A 17,634-nucleotide genomic window follows, 5' to 3' on the forward strand; every position below is an offset into this window, starting at 1 on the left:
TCGAATGGTATCCTTATTTAGAAATTAATTCTAAAATAAATTTTAATTTTGAAATGGTTTCATCTATAATTTTAAAATCCCATCCGAGCACAATCAGGATAAAACTCAAGTTAAGGGTTATAGAATTTAACCTAAATTTTATATATATATATCTATATAAGAATCACAACGACGACGTTGTGTTGATAAAACGACCATGTTAACGCAGCGTCAGTTGCAAATGGGCCCCCTATTTAGGTGTCGGCTGGGTTTTGAGCATTAGAAACTGTCCACTTCATATTTGCCATCACGTTGAGGTTTTGATGCTGAGTCTCACGGTCTCAATGATAAATGGGCTTAGGCTTGGGCTTGATGGTTAAGGAAATTAAGAGTTAAAATGGGCTTGATTTATCTAAATTTCATTGAATTCATTATACATAGATTGCATATACCTAGACCTCATTTATTTGCTAGAAAGAATTTTTTTTTGAAAAGTGAATTTTAAAAAAGTAAATTTCAGAAAAGTAAATTATTTTCTGATGTTTGGTAGTGTAATAAAAAATAAGTTGGAAAACATTTTCCAGTATTTGGTTATGTCATGGAAAATAAGCTGGAAAATAACTTATTAATGTTTTATTTTTCTCAAGTTTATTAAAATAATGAGAAACAAATCTTACAAATTAAAAAGTTGAATGAGAATGAAATTGAAAAAAAATATAATTTCATAAATTATCTCAAATAAAATAAATAATAATCAAAATAATAGAGATCAAATCTAAAAAATAAAAAAAAATAAAAAGATGAAGAAATTAAAATAATAATAATTAATATTTTATAAATTATTTCAAAAAAAATAATTAACAATCAAAAGAATGAAGACCAAATTTGATAGATAAAAAATTTCAATAAAAAAATGATAAGGAAAAAGCAAATAACAATTATAAAAATGAGGACCAAAGTTAATATAAAAATTAAATTTTAAGACATGAAATTGAAAAATAAATATTCAAAAGAAAATATATATAGCAATCAAAAGTTTGAGGACCAAATTTGATATAATCAGCAAATAATATGATATTTCTAAATTTTTCACAACTTCTAGAAAGTGTTTTTTGTCCAAATTTTCCTGAAAACCAAGCTAAATTTTCTTTTGATTGAAAAGTGTTTTCTGTTGATCAATTTTTTTAATGTCAAATAAATATAGAAAAATTTGAAAAATAGTGGTTTTCGGAAAACAAACAGAGCCATAGGCTATTTTTTTTTTTTTATTTGTTTCTACTTGGATGTGGCCATACAGGGGAAAAGAGCCACTAACATCAATGGTTCTCACAGGATTGCCATGGTAAGTTGCTTACTAACTCCACTGTCTGCTCTCTAATGCTTCTTTTTTTTTTTTTTTTCTTTTTTCATAATTAATGAGCAGAAAGAGGAGCATGGTGGGTGCCTCAACGCTTTCTGTTAAAGCCACAGATTTGAATTAAGATGATCCATGAAGAGTTTGCAGGAAAGATGAAACTGTGGAGGATTACGTTTTGCGCAATAATATTGGGGATGGTTTAAGACTGTAGTTCTTACACAGGCTTGGTGAAGAAGGCTCACAGTACACTGGGGATGAACTACAAACATTGAAGGCTCACAGAAAGAGATCCTTTTGAGAGTTCTAAATGCTGCATAATTTAGTGAACTGAGAGTGATAAGGCTACAGACAGTTTCTCGCACCATATCACAGGGCTTTTCCTCCTGGTTGAAGGCATTCTCGTAGCATGAAAACCCTAGAAAAACCAAGTGGAGAGCAGGCCAAATAAAGGATTAAATGAACCCTTCATCTATCTCCTCCTCTCCTAGCTCCGATCAAACCGTTTCAGATTTTGCTCATCGCAGACAAATTGGATAAAAATTAGGTCCCTCAAAACCAGATGATACAGAACAAACCCTATTTACTATTATTTGCTGAAGCAGCTCCCGGCCCCCAAGAAAGCTTGCTCCTCCCTCAATCTAGTCCCGTCTGCCTTCCCTTTGCTTTAAGCCAACTCTTATCGCTCCCGGCTCCAAACAGAGACCCCCGGGTCTCCTCCTGTGCCCCCTCCTTAAGTAGAGCTCTCTTTCGTCTGCAAAGCCTTATAGAGTGCTTAAATTAATTCATCCTGGTGCCATGTCTGATGTCTCTTGGGGGTTTGGTTGAGCTTGTAGAGCATTTGAATTTAAGCAGTGGCGTTACTCCTCTGTGCTCCTCGATGTAAAACTCTTCAGGCTTGTATCATTTTCTCGTGCTGTTATTTAACAAACATACATCTAAACACGAGAGTAGATCCAACAAGCCACTGAATTCGAGCGTCAGATTTATTTTTTTTTATTCGAGCGTCAAAAAAATTCCAATTGCAAAATGCATTTAAGTAAATAAATTAAGAATTACTTGTACAACTAAAAAATATTATAACTATATTTTTAATAAAATAAAATTAATCTGAGTTATGAATTAATTGCACAAAATAATTTTTTTCAATAATTTTTTTAATTTAAAATAAATACTTATAAAATTAAAAATCAATCATATATTTAGACAATTGAAGAAGAAAAAATCAAACCAAAATAAATTACAATACTTAATTAATAATCAATAAAATAATAAATAATAAATAATATTAAACAAGAAAAATCAATTATAATGGGTAAAATTTGAAGAAAAAAAAAAAGAAGAAAAAAGCCCAAATACTCAGGCTTAATTGGCCCAAAGAGAAAGAGCCTCAAGAAAATGATCCAGATACGCAGGGCCTAAACCAGTCCATTCAGTTGTGATTTTTATTATTTTTAATTTTCTATGAGATTAACGACCCTCGTCAATCTTTTTTTTTATATATATAACAAAAAATAGGCAATGCTAACCATTTGCCCTGCTCGGAGAACTTGGACAGATGAGAAGTTTTGAGTTTCAGGTGAGAAAAAAAAAAAAACACTCATTTGAACCATAATTCAACCTGGAAAACCTAAAAAAAAACCTAAATAAATAGCTTATAAAACATATTCATGATCTCAAAGCATCCACAAAAAAATTGACCTGAAAACCCACTATCAACTAAAAGGTTCCAAGACATTCATGGACTCATGCAAACAATTTAAGTTGATAGACCTTAAAGGCAGGATCCATTTAAGTTATCTCCCGCAAACAATTTTCAAGTTCAAATGAAGAGGGACCGCGACAGATACCTCAAGTTCCATTACATTACATCAGACAACTTTAAAATTTGTCAAAGCCTGTGGAAATAAACAAGCAATTCGAGTCCGGTAAAGAAGCTCGCTTTGAACATCCTGATACCAATCCCGTTCATAATGTACATTCAAGTTAATTTTTTAACCAACGACGTGGGGGAAATCAGACAGATCTTCGCATCCATAAATCCTTGCCAGGAGAAAAACACAAACCATACGTGTTTATGCATAATAGCATTAGGCATCGAAATGGCTGCTTAAAGAGCATAGAAAAAGCATCCAGAACATCGAAGCATGCAGCGCAATGAAAACACACAAAAGTCATAAAATGTTCCATTCCAATTCTGCTGGTAATAGAAATTCTTTGAGCTAGCAAAATAGAGCAAGAGTGGGAATGAAAGAACGGTATCGAAATACCAAAAATCCAATTCCCAACAAATCTCATCCATGTCCAACAACAAAAAACAAACAAAAGTTGATAACAGAATCGAGTAGATGAACAAAACTCTTCTCTAAAAACAGAACTATTACTGAGAGACACCAAGCCACTTTGTGAAATTCTCAAACTCTGTGTAATCGCTGTCTGAGATCATTGTCTTGTACCATGCCTTTCCTGCAGCCTTGGCAGCGGCTAGCTCCTCCTGTTAGGTTTCATAAGAAATGACAACTTGTTAATAAACACATTAAAAAATGCCCTACCATCGCATCCCTGAAGCATAAAGATATGGACTTGGATAGAAAGTAACAACAGTAACAAATAAAAGAGACAAAATACAAGGCTAAGAGAATAAAATAGCCTTTGATCTAAAGAATATATAAATATGATGGAAGGATTCTGAAGGACATGAAAGAGACAAAGGGTATATAGCTCAAACAGATGACCAAAAACACCACTGCAAAACGAACATAATACGGATATACAAATATTGCAGTCTTAAACGCTATGCCTAATTCTTCTAAAAAAACTCTTAATATACAAACAAAGATAAGACCTTCACATTAACAGCATCCATACACATTACCAGAGCACGCAACACAACATCAGAGTAACCAACTAATCATTTCACAATATAGCAACATAAAAAAAAAGGATGTAAGAACAGATACCTTTGAGACAGGCTTCCTCTTCTTGTCGAGCTTCTCCTTCTTAGACTTCACACGCTCTGCCTCGGCCAAAAGAGACATCCTCCTAGCAGTCTTAGCATATGGGTTCAATTTCAACATCACATTCAAGTTCTTCAATGGGTTCTTCTTCAAAGTAGCCCTCTTAACCTCCTTCTTGATTGGCTTCACAACACTCTGAACCTCATCAGAGTTGATGATCCTAGCCAAATCAGCATTGACCATCTTGGACCTAGGCAACACATACCCCTTCTTCTTCTCTGAACACTTCTCAAATGACCCATAAATTGAATCAAGCTTCTCAATAGCTGATTTCGTCCAGATCACAAATCTTCCAAGATGACCACCAGGAGCCAACTTCAACAAGTTCAACCTCTCAACGTTAGCAACCTCAACTCCTGGAATATTACGGAAGGCCTTAACCATCTTAGCACCTTCGGTTCCGTACACAATCAGGGGTCCCTTGCGAGATATATACCTCCTGTTCCTCATTTTTCCCTTTCCAGGCCGGATCGCGTGAGAATCCTTAGCTTTCTCAGCATCTGGAAAAGCACCGATCTCCTTGAGCACCTTAATAGCAGTAGATGTCTTTTCAATGCTCTCGGCTGAGTCGGAGATAATCAAAGGCATCTCGGGGACTGACTCCACGCGGTGACCACGTGCCATCACCAGAGAGGGTACAGCAGATGCAGCAATAGCTGAAACGACAGCGTATCTCTTTTGGTTCACATTAATCTTCCTATGCCAGCGGCGCCAGATCTTGGTGGGAGCAAACATGCGTCCACCACGGCACATGTTTCCGTAAGCTCCCTGACCAGCACGGTGAGTTCCACCACCAGGAACACGGGGGATACGAGAAACGGCACGACCAGTACCCCATGATTCGGCTGAGGTCTGGTGACCGGCTTTCTTGGAGACGGCATAAGGCTGGCGGCTATTCTTGGAGATGTTTGAGTGGACGTAGTTGACGATGTCTGGTCGGATCGAGGCCTTCATGACATCGGGTAGAGCCACGGTGGCAGCCGAATCCGTGACCATGTCGTTGAGGCAGGGGAGGGTTTGAACGGAGACCAGGGGGCGTGCGGCGGCGGCCATTTCGTTGTGAGAAGGGGAGAGCAGCGGAGGGGCAGTAGGGTTTAGGTGTGCGAGAGTGCTTGCGATGCGTTTAGAGTTCAATATATAGGGGATTTTTTAGGGTTCAGCTTTTGGTTCTGCGTGTTTGGTTTATGGAATAAAGGTATTCTAGTGGGCGGATAGGCCTTGTTTGGGTCTTGCTTGTGTAGGATTTACGCGGGTTTTCTGGTATAAAGATTATTATAATACTTGCATATAGATCCTTGGACAAAATAAATATTTAGTTACCAAAAAACAAAACAATTTGGTAACCATGAGTAATAGAGCTTCCTATATTTAAACAGTTAGGTCTACTATATATATATATATATATATATATATATATATGTGTGTGTGTGTGTGTGTGTGTGTGTGTGTGTGTGTGTGTAAAAATAAAGTTGAATTTAAAATATGAGGATTGGTTATGGGATTTACATTCACTTTTATATTGTAAGTAATGGTATTAGTATTTTTTTTCTATTTTTAATTTGATTTAATTTAGCATCTGTATAAGATTATAGTAGCGGTAACAGTTCAAAGTATTTTTTGTTTAAAAATACATTAAAATAATATTTTTTTTTTAAAAAAATTATTTTGACAAACAATCTAAAAATATAAAAATAAAATTATTTTTAATAAAAATAAATTCAATAACAAATTGTAAGACAAAAACAATGAAGGGCTTGTACATTCGTTAAATACTTTAATTTTTTAAACTTCTTCACATAATCTATTCGAGATTGTGATAGTGGTAACGGTTCAAAATTTTTTTCATTTAGAAATATATTAAAATAATATTTATACATTTGTTAAGGAATTCAATTCTTCAAACTTCTTCACGTAATCTTCCACACTTTTTTCTTGTACCAACTTGTTAAATTCTTTCATTATATCATCTCTACTGTCAAATCTTTTGCAAATGGCTTCAGAGAATTCCTCCCAGTTAACTATTAAGGACTCACTTCCACCCTTTGATGTGCAAGAACAAAGTTAGGCTTTAAAAGTTTACTGCATTTCCTTACCCAGCCTTTAGGATTATCTCCCCATGAAATCGGTAGATCAACTCTTGGTGCTGCAGGATTATATCCAGTCTTATGGTGATCTTGATTGCCTATGATATCTCCACGACCATGGCCTCAGAATCCATATAATATTCCTTCTTGAGTGTTGTTAGCTCTAGCTTCTCTTCCTGTTAGAGGATTAGACAAGATTCCCCTAGAACTTACTCCAACTTCCTTTTCTGCCATATGATTAGCTTAGAAGGATTTGATTAGTTAGTGTTTTAATCTTTAGATTGATATGATCATTCTTCTCATCTTGTTCCTTCCATCTTTCCTTGCTATTTGCCATAGATTCCTGAAGTTCTTGATGAATTCCCTGCATGCATCTGTTCATCAAGTTATTTGCGAAGTTCTTCCACAACCTTCATCTTATTGTTCTATATCATTTTTTAAGTTTTGAACAACGCCAAAATCTATTAATAATGGCTTTGGATCAACTCTGATACCGCTTGTTAAGGTTCTTCCTTGACCAAATATTGTATAGAAGTTCAGACGAGAGAAATTAGAAGCGAAGAAGAGAGAGATACAAAAATGAATTCATTCATTGATTGCTTGACCTTCACTTCATGCATGCTTGCCTTATTTATACAAGTTCTTCTATCCACTAACTGGGACTAATGCTTTATTGATCTAACTAGCTCTAACTAACTTCTATTATTTATATAACCACGAGACTGAATTAATCAACTGCTAGTTCAACCTTCTTCTTGTTTCACTTGGCTGCTACTGCTAGTGAATTCTTTGCTGTATCGTGACACTTTGTAATTTAGAAAGACTCAAAATGGAATATGCAACGAACGAAACACAGCATATATCAGCAAGAACAAAAATAGAGAGGTGCTCCTAGTTAACAGAATAACGACGATCCTTCTTGTAGCGAGTTCAAATCCTTGTGATTACATTATCTCCCTGGCAAAAAGTATTCCACGGTATACAATATTATAATCCATCAACAAATCTTAAGGGGAGATCAAACAGCCACCAGAGAAATCTCACACGAAAACAAACTGGTTTGTTTGAGGGACAAATCATCCATAGAATAGCACCATCCAATCCTAATGACATCCACATGGACCTTGAAAATCAGTAGAAAATGTTCCACTACCATCATGCGCTCCCTTCGCTGTAGCTGCTAAAGCCTCTCTTATAAACATATCCAGCTCCCGCAAAGCAAGACGTGGAGCAAATTGGAGCGTAGAGGGGCAAGGTAACAAGAAAATAGGAGAATATCGAGGGGGCGGGGAAAAAAACACTACCAGGTCAGCAAATTCTAAGTAGTGAAAGTTCAAAATGCTGTATCATTGGTTTGATTATGGGCAGCTGCTCCCAGTGTATTGTAGCGTGTATCATCACACTCTGCCACAACTTCAGGAACTCGAAGAAAAAACCCACCATTTTTAGTGATCAAGTGACCTTCGAACTTTTGTCACTTGTATTATTGCATATGCCTTCAACCAAGATTCTTAAAATCGCGAGTTGACTCTTAAAATCTTATAATTTTACGAGTCAACATGTATATAACATGTCAAATCAGGTTAAAACTCGAAATCAGTCAAACTCGGTTAAAATCGGTAAAATCAAACTGATTTTACGAGTTTGACCGATTTTGACCGAGTTTGAGTTTTAACCCGCAAAAGTTAAAAAATTTATTGTCTCCCTGTTCGAGCCCCCTGACACTCCACTACACAGTCCCCACTCCCCATTCTTCCCTTTCCCTGTTGCCCGAATCTTAAATTTTCAATCTTAGTAGACTAACACCAGCATTAGAGGATCCTAGGTATGAGAAAGTTTTATACTGTATTTTAGACAAAGAATGCATGATCGGAGGATCAAAACCATGGAAAGACAGAGATAGATGGTGAGGAATCAAATGAGTAAAATAAGAGATAGAAATATTTATATAGAGAGAAATATTGTGTTTTAGATAAACCATTTGTTAACTACAAAGAGAGACGACAAAGACTTAGGAAGAACTTGAAATACATGTCTTGCTTGGTAGGATATTTTGACATTATTTCTAGGACTTGTTACTAACATAAAAAAGATAAAAGATGAGGTAGCATGAGATTAAATTAATGTCACTTTATATGTTTTTGTTCTCATTCTCACGGGTTCACTGTTATACTTTTTATTTTCTTTTTGTATTTTCTTTTCGTATCACCCCTACAATGACTTTCATAGATTTCTGCACGTTGCTGTCACTTGTCAACGTTGTTCCTTGAAAGTAGAAGGAGAAAACTCAGCATATATGTTTTTTCATGATGAAATGGTCACTGAGAATTATATTACTAATAAAACTGCCAATTTATATAAGACAGTGATGTGTTTCCTTGTAAAAGCAATCCACAGACACTTATTTGGCATTAGGGAATTTGTCACATACGATGTTTAACTCCATGGTGTTAGGAAATTTGTCACATAAGATGTTTAACTCCATAGTATGATCATCACATGCTTGCTGCTAAGAGTATGATCACACTGAGCTTTTCCAGAATGATACTGCAAAAGAATGTTAGTCCTTACAATTGGCTCAAAATCAGGGCTCTAGCCTCCACGAGTTAATAGCAAGGTTCATCAATAACAGAACCTGCAAATCACCAAAGGGAATTACATATACAGTGTATTTCGAACTCAAACAGGGGGAAGCACGAAGTATACACACCAAAATCATGTTCATTGACCATACATGTTGGGCAAAATTATGACACCAAATCATAATATCACTTAAGTCTCAGAAAAGCTTTTACTGTCTATAAAACACATCATAGTACTTTAGACCTTAGGGATATGGACGAAATCCTGAACGGTAAAACCCTATCTAACTAAAAAGGCATAAACTATTACATTTCACTGACCACTATGCTGGCAGGTTGATAATATGCTTGGCTAATTTCGAAGAGCCAAACAAGCTCATCAAACTCACAAGTGAGCTACCATAAACCATTTATGGGTTCGATAATATAGGCCACAGAAAATCATAACCTTACCATTTTGGGATCAGCTTATATGCAGGGGCACTTGTAGTGAACTACCCCTGAACTTGATTGGCTAATACCAGATGCAACTTACTGCACTAGATCCAAATCAGAGCCACTTCTGAAAAGTTGAGCAAGAAAACAAGCAATTGAAATCTATTTAACAGGTCGTCAGATATAATTTGGTTAGCAACAGGTACGACTTAAAAACAGTCCATAAAGTAAAATATTTCTTATTCTCAAGCATGCCTTTTCATCAATCCTTATTCAAGTTCAGGAACCTAAAATACCGATCATGTCTGATTACCAATAATATCAAAAAGGAATATTATTAATTTATCTGGTCTCTTGATATACTATATCCTGCATCTCAACTATGATTATTAACCACTTTTCAATTATCAATTATCCATGACATGTATGATACTTGAGCATAGACCTCAACTATGATTATTAACCACTTTTCACCATCATAAAAGGCCAGTAGTTATCTTAACATTATCACAGGAAAAATGCATCTCAATTCAACAAAACTGATTTGAAAAATTCAGGGTTTGGTCCTCATGTGTCAGAACATGGTAGAGGAAAACAGAATAAAACTATTAAAGCATCAATTTGGTCATTATTTGGAAAGCAACCCATGAATGATTCACAAAAGAAAAGGAGCAAGAAAAAACCAAATCGACACAATACTACAAGGATAGATACAAAACAACATTCACCCAAACTTACATGCATAACTTTCTTCACCTATTGACCCTTTCCACATTCACTCAAAGCAGCTAACTCAACTCACATTCATAACTTAAGTAAAAAAAAACAGAGGTTAGCTTGTTAGAGCTACCTAAATATTGTTCAGTTCATCAAACATCCAGCCAGTACTCATTAGAGTTAGAAGAATAAGTTGCAATTTTCCCATCCAAAAGAATAAAGGAACACATAGCAATTTTACAATTCAGAAAGTCAAAAAAGTAGAACCACTTCCATTCCCTTGAAGCAACTATCAGGAATTGATCCACCAATAGAGTGCAATATGGTCATCAGTTATATACTCTAACATAGTTTTGGACCACTCCTTCGACTCCGGACCAGCAACAGAAATGGATCGTTGATGATGGGTATCATAGACAATTGCATATCAGATTATGAATACGAGCATATCATCCCACTCACAAACTTGCATGGATTTGAGACAGAAGTCATGTTCCTTTTCTTTTTTCCCTTTGTTAAGATAAGAATATAAGATGTCCGTAAAAAAAGGCACAAGCAAAATAGAGCTCCAGTTATCCAATATGCTGAACAAAAGCTGAGGAAACAGAAACAGTGAAACACCACCAAAATACCCTGTAAACAATACAACATAACAATGCAAAGAGAAAAAGAAATTATCCAATAATTCCCAATGTTTAGCAATTATCCAATATTCTTAGCATCATAACACAAACACACCATATCATGGAAAAAATAGCACAACTACACAAAAATTTTCTTTCCTCCAGGTTCTACTCATTTTCCTAATAATTCTCTTGGCTACAAACTGTAACAACAAAATCAAAGAACTACAATGAGAAGAAATAGAAAAGGAAGGAAAGAAAAGGAAAGTGACACAACTTTTAGCCAAAAGTCAATTACAGTTCCAAGCTCCCATATGAACAGCAAAATTTACTAACAAAAGTATAAGCATGCTTTCGATTATCTAGTTGACACATAAAGGTCAAGATCTTTTAAGAATGCAGAGCTAAAAAAACATGTGCAGGCAATAGGAATCTTAAAACATATTCAGAACTGGTGATTAATCATTGTGCGAGCTTCTACATACAAACTTTAAGCAAATTCCTGGATCATAAATTGAGACATCTTGGAATTTTTTGTCTATGATAGTGCATCTGTTTGTATAACATTTATTAGCTCCACAAAATTTGAGTTTAAGCCCCATTCTATGGGATCCCATCATTTAAAAGCCTGTGCAAAAGGTTTCTTTTATGATAATTTGCAAGACCAACAATGCCAAACCAACAACATGGAGCCAGCAGCACAAATCCAGGAAAATAATAGAAATCATATTGAGAAGTTTTGAAACATTTTACACCTTTCAGGGAAATAGTTGACACAGCATCCATCCAAACCAAACATAGTTAGCAAAAAGGTTCTGAATATCCATCAGGTTGTACTTGTATCTCTACAACTTATCATTAAAACATGTAGAGGCATGAAGCTCAAACAGAAAATCCCAGTTTCTCCATCTCTTTTTGAAAGTGAAATTTCTCACCTACAGCTTCCTCGTGACCTAAGAATTATCATCCTTCATTTATAATAATAATTGTGGTAATTAATCTCTGATAGCACTGGCCTAAATGATTAATAAAAGATAAACTCATATCTTTTACCGCAGTTTTTTTCATTTTTTATCTATTCAATTTTTATTAGAATCGGATCCTTAGCCATCTCAATTGTAAATAAATAAACAAAAGAACAGAAAATGAATTGAATCCTTGGCGCTCCCCCACTCATCAGGTGCTCATCTTAGTATTGGCGTCAGCCATCTTTTGACATTTATGCTATTAAAATGCAACATTTAATAACAAACCACTTCATAGTTATAGAAACTTCTAAATAACCAGTAGGATGGATAATCAACTGTTACATCCCTCAAGGAAAATGGATCAAGAAAACAACTTAAAAAAGTCTTCAACCTGCTGCCCTCTCTTCTTATTCATTAAAGTTGCATCTTCATACCCTGCGTTAATCCTTCTATGTCAAAATACTAAGTTCTATATCATGTCTTTCAAGAAATAAATCAGTTCTCACCCCCGTTGATTATAAGCTCTTTTGCCTACTTGCCAAGCTAGTCTGTCAGCCAATGGAAGTAGAAGGATTCTTCGTACATGTCTGCTGTATGAGATAACTTGTCCCACGTAGTCACAGCTTACATGAATTTAATCTATCCTTCTAATCATCACTCTTCTTTCCAAATCTGATTCTATATATTGATAAATTATTTTCTTTCTTGCAAAACTCACAAAAGTACTTTCTGTGATGAATAATTGAATACCACAGCATCATCAAGTGACATCTTATCAAGAGTTATAATCTTTGAAGCACTTGTGAACACAGTAACCTTTTTGACTTACTGCAACTTGCAAACCATATGTAGTAATGAAACAAATGGTAAAAGAATCATGGGATTTTCACATTAGACAAACAAAATATCATTAAAATTGAATCTTACTTGTACATTGGAGTCTAGGAACATCACATGTAACTCAATAATTTCAATTTGCTCACAAGAGCAAGTACACTTACCTTGATCAGAACAATCTATTATTCTGGACCATCACTCTCTCAATCCTCATCATCAGAGCTTTCCACATCACTACTATAATCACTACTATCATCATCCTGATCCGGAATATCCAGCTCCACGTGCCGAACCTGTATAGTCTCTGGTGGCTTATGCAATCCTTGAGGAGCAATAGGTGGCAACTTCTGTTCCACAGCTCTAGGCAATGGAATAGAGTCCAATGACACTGGATCCCCAGGCTTCCATCCAGGTGGCGGCACTGGTAAATCTGTTGGCAAAACCACAGGCATCCCAGGCTTCCACCCTGCCGGAACAGAAATATTAGGAGGAAACAGGCCTGCCAAATTCTCAAGCGGATTAGCTTCGTGTTGTGGCTCAATAATTGCCTCAATTGTCTTCTCCTTAGTTTCAACATCTTTAGGCAACCCAACATCAAGATGAGCAAAATTATACAACTGGGAAGCTCTCATTTGCTCTTCCTGAGGAGCAGGAGGTAGCGCCCCACGCAACGGTGCCTGTCCAGCACCAAATTCCGGCGGAGCAAATGTAGTATAACTAATACGATGTGCATATGACAAAATATCAGATAACTTCAAATGAGTAGCAACAGTAGTGGTGTTAGTAGCATTTTCTTCTTCTTCATTAGGAGGGATAGGGCGGCGGCGGCGATAATCAGCATAATCATCAACTAAAATATCAAGAACTCTCTCAGCTTCTTTCAATTTATTAGCAAAATTAAGAAGCGCAGAGTCTTTAGATTTGATTTCCTGGGAAATCCTTTGCTTGGAATCTTGGAGATCAAGGATTTCCTGAAGTTCGGCGACGGATTCAAAGAGTTGGGTTTGAAGGGAAGTAAAGAGGGAGATAATTTCTTTGGTAGAAGTAGGAGTGGGTTCGTCCAGTGATTGGGATTGTGACGGAAGAAAAGTTGGGAGTGTTCCGCGATAGACGGAAAGCCAGTGGGGACGGTTAGGGGAGAGTTCGAAGAGTTTGGTGGCTAAAGAAGCCATTTGGAGGAGAAGAGATTGGGCTCTGGGGAGAGGTGGGAGGAGAGAGAGGAGAGCTGAGGAGGTGGTGGTGGTGGTGGTGGACGGGTGGTGGTGCTGCGGGGGTTGAGGGTTGGGAAATTTGGGAGGAGGAGGATTTGGGGTTTGGACTGGGAGAGAAGGAGAAGTTGGGTTTGTTAGGCCTAATCTGGCCGGCGATTGTACAATTTGGTGCTGATGCATTTTTGGAGAATAGTTCTTTCCTTTTTTTTTTAATGAAAATCTGCAAGAAGAACCCTAATTTGTTTCTACCAGGATTACAAAGGGGGGAATTCGATTCTTTGTTTTCCTGATTTGCTTAAAAGGAGAACGACGGCTTGCTTCCAGCTACTTACGAGTCGTCCGTTTGTAACTGTTCTGTAGAGTGTTGGGTGTGTAACTGTGTATTGTGTTTTTTAAAATATTTTTTTATTTAAAAATATATTAAAATAATTTATTTTAGATTTTTTTTTATTTTTGATATCATTATTTTAAAATTATAAAATTATTAAAAATATATTAATTTAACATTTTTTAAAACCAAAAATACTTAAAAATAATAGCAAAAGGTATATCTAACACTCAATTAAAAAAAAAAGACATAAAAAGCCATTTAAGTTAATAAATCAAACTTACATTCCGGATCATAAGATCATAATAACTCCATAGAAAATAGATTGAAATAAATTATGAAACTTAATTCTAATTAATTAAATGATGAAATTGAAAAAAAAAATAATTAAAAAAGATATAAATAAAATAGCCCGAGTCAGACCGAGTTAAGTCGTCAAGTTCATGACCTGGATCTTGAGACCGGAATAACCTTATAGAAAGTAAATAAAAAAAAATACTTGAATTAACCTATCAAACCCACAATAAAAGCAAATTGAAATAAATTATGAAATTTAATTTCCAATCAACTCATTATCGAATGATGAAATTAGAAAAAATCTAAATAAAAAAAACACAATAAAACGACCTGAGTTTACCTGAGTTAATTTGCAAAATTCTGAGACTCAAGTCATGTGACTAAAATAACATTATAGAAAACAAACCGAAATTAATTATGAAATCTAATTCTTAATCAATTCAATGTTGAAGAATGAAATTAAAAAAAATATCAATTAAAAAAAATTTGAGTCAACCAGGTTAACCCGTCAAACTCATAACATGGGTCATGAGACTGTGATAACTACATAGAAAGTAAACTACAACAAATCATAAAGTTCAATCTCTAATAAACCAAATATCTTAAGAGAAATAAAGGTAAAGACAAAAAATATTATTGCAATAAATAGTGTTTATGAGGAGGTGCACAACAAAAGCATTACCTCTTTTAGTATTTGTTAAAAACTAGATTATTAGCTCATGTAGTGTTGTGGGTCCGATTAACTTTTTTCAATATAAAAAAATATCCAAGTTTTATTAACATGTTTTTTAATAAAGAAAATATAATCATGAACTCAATATATATTGGATAATATCTTTTTTAAATATTGATATTGTGACATATTGGATGATATTTTTTTTCAAATATTAAGACAACGATTTATTGGATCTACCAAAGTTAACCTGTTAAATTTATGATTCAGGTAATAAGATCGTGATAATCTCATAGAAAAAAATAAAAATTAATTATGAAGATAAATTCATAATCAAACAAACGTTGAAAGAAGAAATTGAAAAAAATATTAAATAAAAAAATGATGAAAAAACTATCTAAGTCAACCCGAGCTAACCCGCCAAACTCCCGACTTGATTCATAAGATCGGGATAACCCCATAGAGAATAAATAAAAAAAAATTAAGAAATCCAATTTCTAACTAATTTAATGTTGAAGAATAAGATAAAATAAAACCAATTAAAAAAAACCAAAGTCACATCTATGTTAACCTGTTAAACCCGTGATCTGAACTATGAGATTGAGATAATTTCATAAAAAAAAAATAAAAAATAAAAAATCTTCATTTTCAACATATCTAATGTTGGAAGTTTAAATCGAGAGAAAAAAATTTTCATGGGACCATGATAACTCTATATAAAGCAATTTGAAAAACAAATTACAAAACTCAATTTCCAAACAACTAATGAAATTGAAAAAATATACTAAATAAAAAATAAGAAGAAGATTGAGTTGTTGGAAGGTGAAATTGAAAAAAATAATTAAAAAAAGATAAAAAAATTAATCAAGTCAACACAAATCAACCTGTTAAACCTATAACCTGGATCATTAAATCAAGATAACCCTATAAAAAGTAATAAAAAATCATGAAACCCAATTAAAAAATATTCAATTAAAAATGGAGCAAAATAAATAAATAAATAAAGTCAACCAAACCTGCGAACTAGGTAATAAGATTGAGATAATTTTATAGAAAACAAATCGAAAAAAATTATAAAACTTAATTTTCAATTAATCAAATGTTGTAGGATGTAATTAAAAAATCATCCTAAAAAGCAACCTGAATCAACATTTTAAACCTGCGACTTAAATCATAAGATAAAGATTAATTTATAAAAAGCAAATAAAAAAATAAGAAGCCCTACTTCCAACAATTAAAAAAAAAACTCTAAACCCCAACAATGTTTTACTGTAGAGCTAGACTCTTTGCACCGTCACATCTTTTCATTTCATAACAAAAGCCCAAATGGCCTCTCTTCGAAGGGTAAATTGGTATTTTCTAGGGGATTTATTTATCATTATGAAATTAATCATGGATATAATGGTCTATCAATTTTTTGCACAATGAAATAACATAAATAGTTGTAAAAAGAAAAAAAAGTGAAAGGTTAATAGGGGTTATAGTTATTAAACTCGAACCGACTCGATTGGTGAGTGAATCGATTCGAGTAAGGTGAAAGACCGACAAGAGGAAAAAAATAGTCAAACTCAGTCGACCCGTGACCTAAGCTACCCGGTAAAGACCAGTTTTTTTTTCAAATATGTTTTTTCTCCTAGCTAGAGACTCCTCTTTTCATATTTTTTAGTTGGTTATTAATATTTTTCAAAGTTCACTATATAAATACTATAAGAATATTTTATTTTTTCAATGTGCGATTTGAAGCATTTTAGTATATATATTCTAAGTTCATAAGAAAAAAACTATGTTTTTTCAATGTGGGATAAAAAAACCTTTTTGGTTTAAATATTTCAACTTAAAAGGTTAAATATTTCAACTTAAAAGGTTAACATAAAATCTTTTCAACGTGAGATAAAAAAATATTTTGAAATAATCTTTTAAACTTTATTATTTACAACATGTATAACCTATATTCATATGAATTGTTTCTTAATTTTTTCATATGAAATATTAAAACTTTAAATATTTTTTTTTAATTTTTTTAGGTTGATCACGGTTGACCCAGGTCAACCCGTGTAATCCAGGACCCGGTCCCTTGGCCAGGTCAATCCCCAGGTTGGATTTAATAACTATGATAGGGGCTTTTATGTCATTTTTTTTGAAAAGAATAATAAAAATTACCGCATTTCCCTTCAAGTCAAAAAACTTAAAGAAGGCACCAAAAAGGTATTTTGGTCTTTTCATCATGGTTATTTTGTTATAATCTATTTGAATTTGGGGCAAATCAATCTTTTAACAAATAAAAATAATAATAAAATAAAAAAAATGGTTGGCACGTGCAATGCATTCGCCAACGAGTGGATGTTGTCTGCGCCCTTCAAACGACATGTGGAGCGACCAAAAAGACCTAATCATCATGTTGTCCAAAACATCCAATGACAACACAACTGATGGGGCGACACATATAGTGAACTTCATAGTTGTTTGGTAGAAGTAGGATTTTTTTCTACTCCTCACTCTCTCCTCTCTCCTTTCATTGAAACCTACATT

The 17,634-nt window shown here is 34.2% G+C and overlaps 2 protein-coding genes across 3 annotated transcripts; both read right to left on the reverse strand.

The window, feature by feature from the left end:
* Positions 1 to 3,507: 3,507 nt before the first annotated feature.
* Positions 3,508 to 5,478, reverse strand: LOC133677218 (large ribosomal subunit protein uL4). Its single transcript, XM_062099117.1, has 2 exons — positions 4,294 to 5,478; positions 3,508 to 3,827 (listed from the first exon to the last, which is right to left on the reverse strand). The coding sequence occupies exons 1-2, from the start codon at positions 5,401 to 5,403 to the stop codon at positions 3,714 to 3,716; spliced, it is 1,224 nt and encodes a 407-aa protein (XP_061955101.1). The 5' UTR covers positions 5,404 to 5,478; the 3' UTR covers positions 3,508 to 3,713.
* A 3,253-nt stretch (positions 5,479 to 8,731) lies between these two features.
* LOC133676561 (mediator of RNA polymerase II transcription subunit 4) lies at positions 8,732 to 14,131 on the reverse strand. Of its 2 annotated transcripts, none has more exons than XM_062098248.1 (2): positions 12,761 to 14,131; positions 8,732 to 9,069 (listed from the first exon to the last, which is right to left on the reverse strand). In XM_062098248.1, exon 1 carries the CDS (start codon positions 13,985 to 13,987, stop codon positions 12,800 to 12,802), a length of 1,188 nt encoding a protein of 395 aa, XP_061954232.1. In that variant the 5' UTR covers positions 13,988 to 14,131; the 3' UTR covers positions 8,732 to 9,069; positions 12,761 to 12,799. The 2 variants fall into 2 exon arrangements, with proteins under 2 accessions (XP_061954232.1, XP_061954231.1); XM_062098247.1 differs by lacking the exon at positions 8,732 to 9,069 and adding an exon at positions 10,317 to 10,801.
* Positions 14,132 to 17,634: the final 3,503 nt, after the last annotated feature.

This window comes from Populus nigra, chromosome 17 (assembly GCF_951802175.1).
Source record: "Populus nigra chromosome 17, ddPopNigr1.1, whole genome shotgun sequence".
Taxonomy (NCBI): domain Eukaryota; kingdom Viridiplantae; phylum Streptophyta; class Magnoliopsida; order Malpighiales; family Salicaceae; genus Populus; species Populus nigra.

Excerpts from the sequence above, each read along its gene's own strand:
- LOC133677218 (XM_062099117.1), bottom strand. The coding sequence starts at position 5,403 with ATGGCCGCCGCCGCACGCCCCCTGGTCTCCGTTCAAACCCTCCCCTGC. Across the intron at positions 3,828-4,293 it reads AGAGGAAGCCTGTCTCAAAG|GAGGAGCTAGCCGCTGCCAA; the intron begins GTATCTGTTCTT and ends GAAACCTAACAG.
- LOC133676561 (XM_062098248.1), bottom strand. The coding sequence starts at position 13,987 with ATGCATCAGCACCAAATTGTACAATCGCCGGCCAGATTAGGCCTAACA.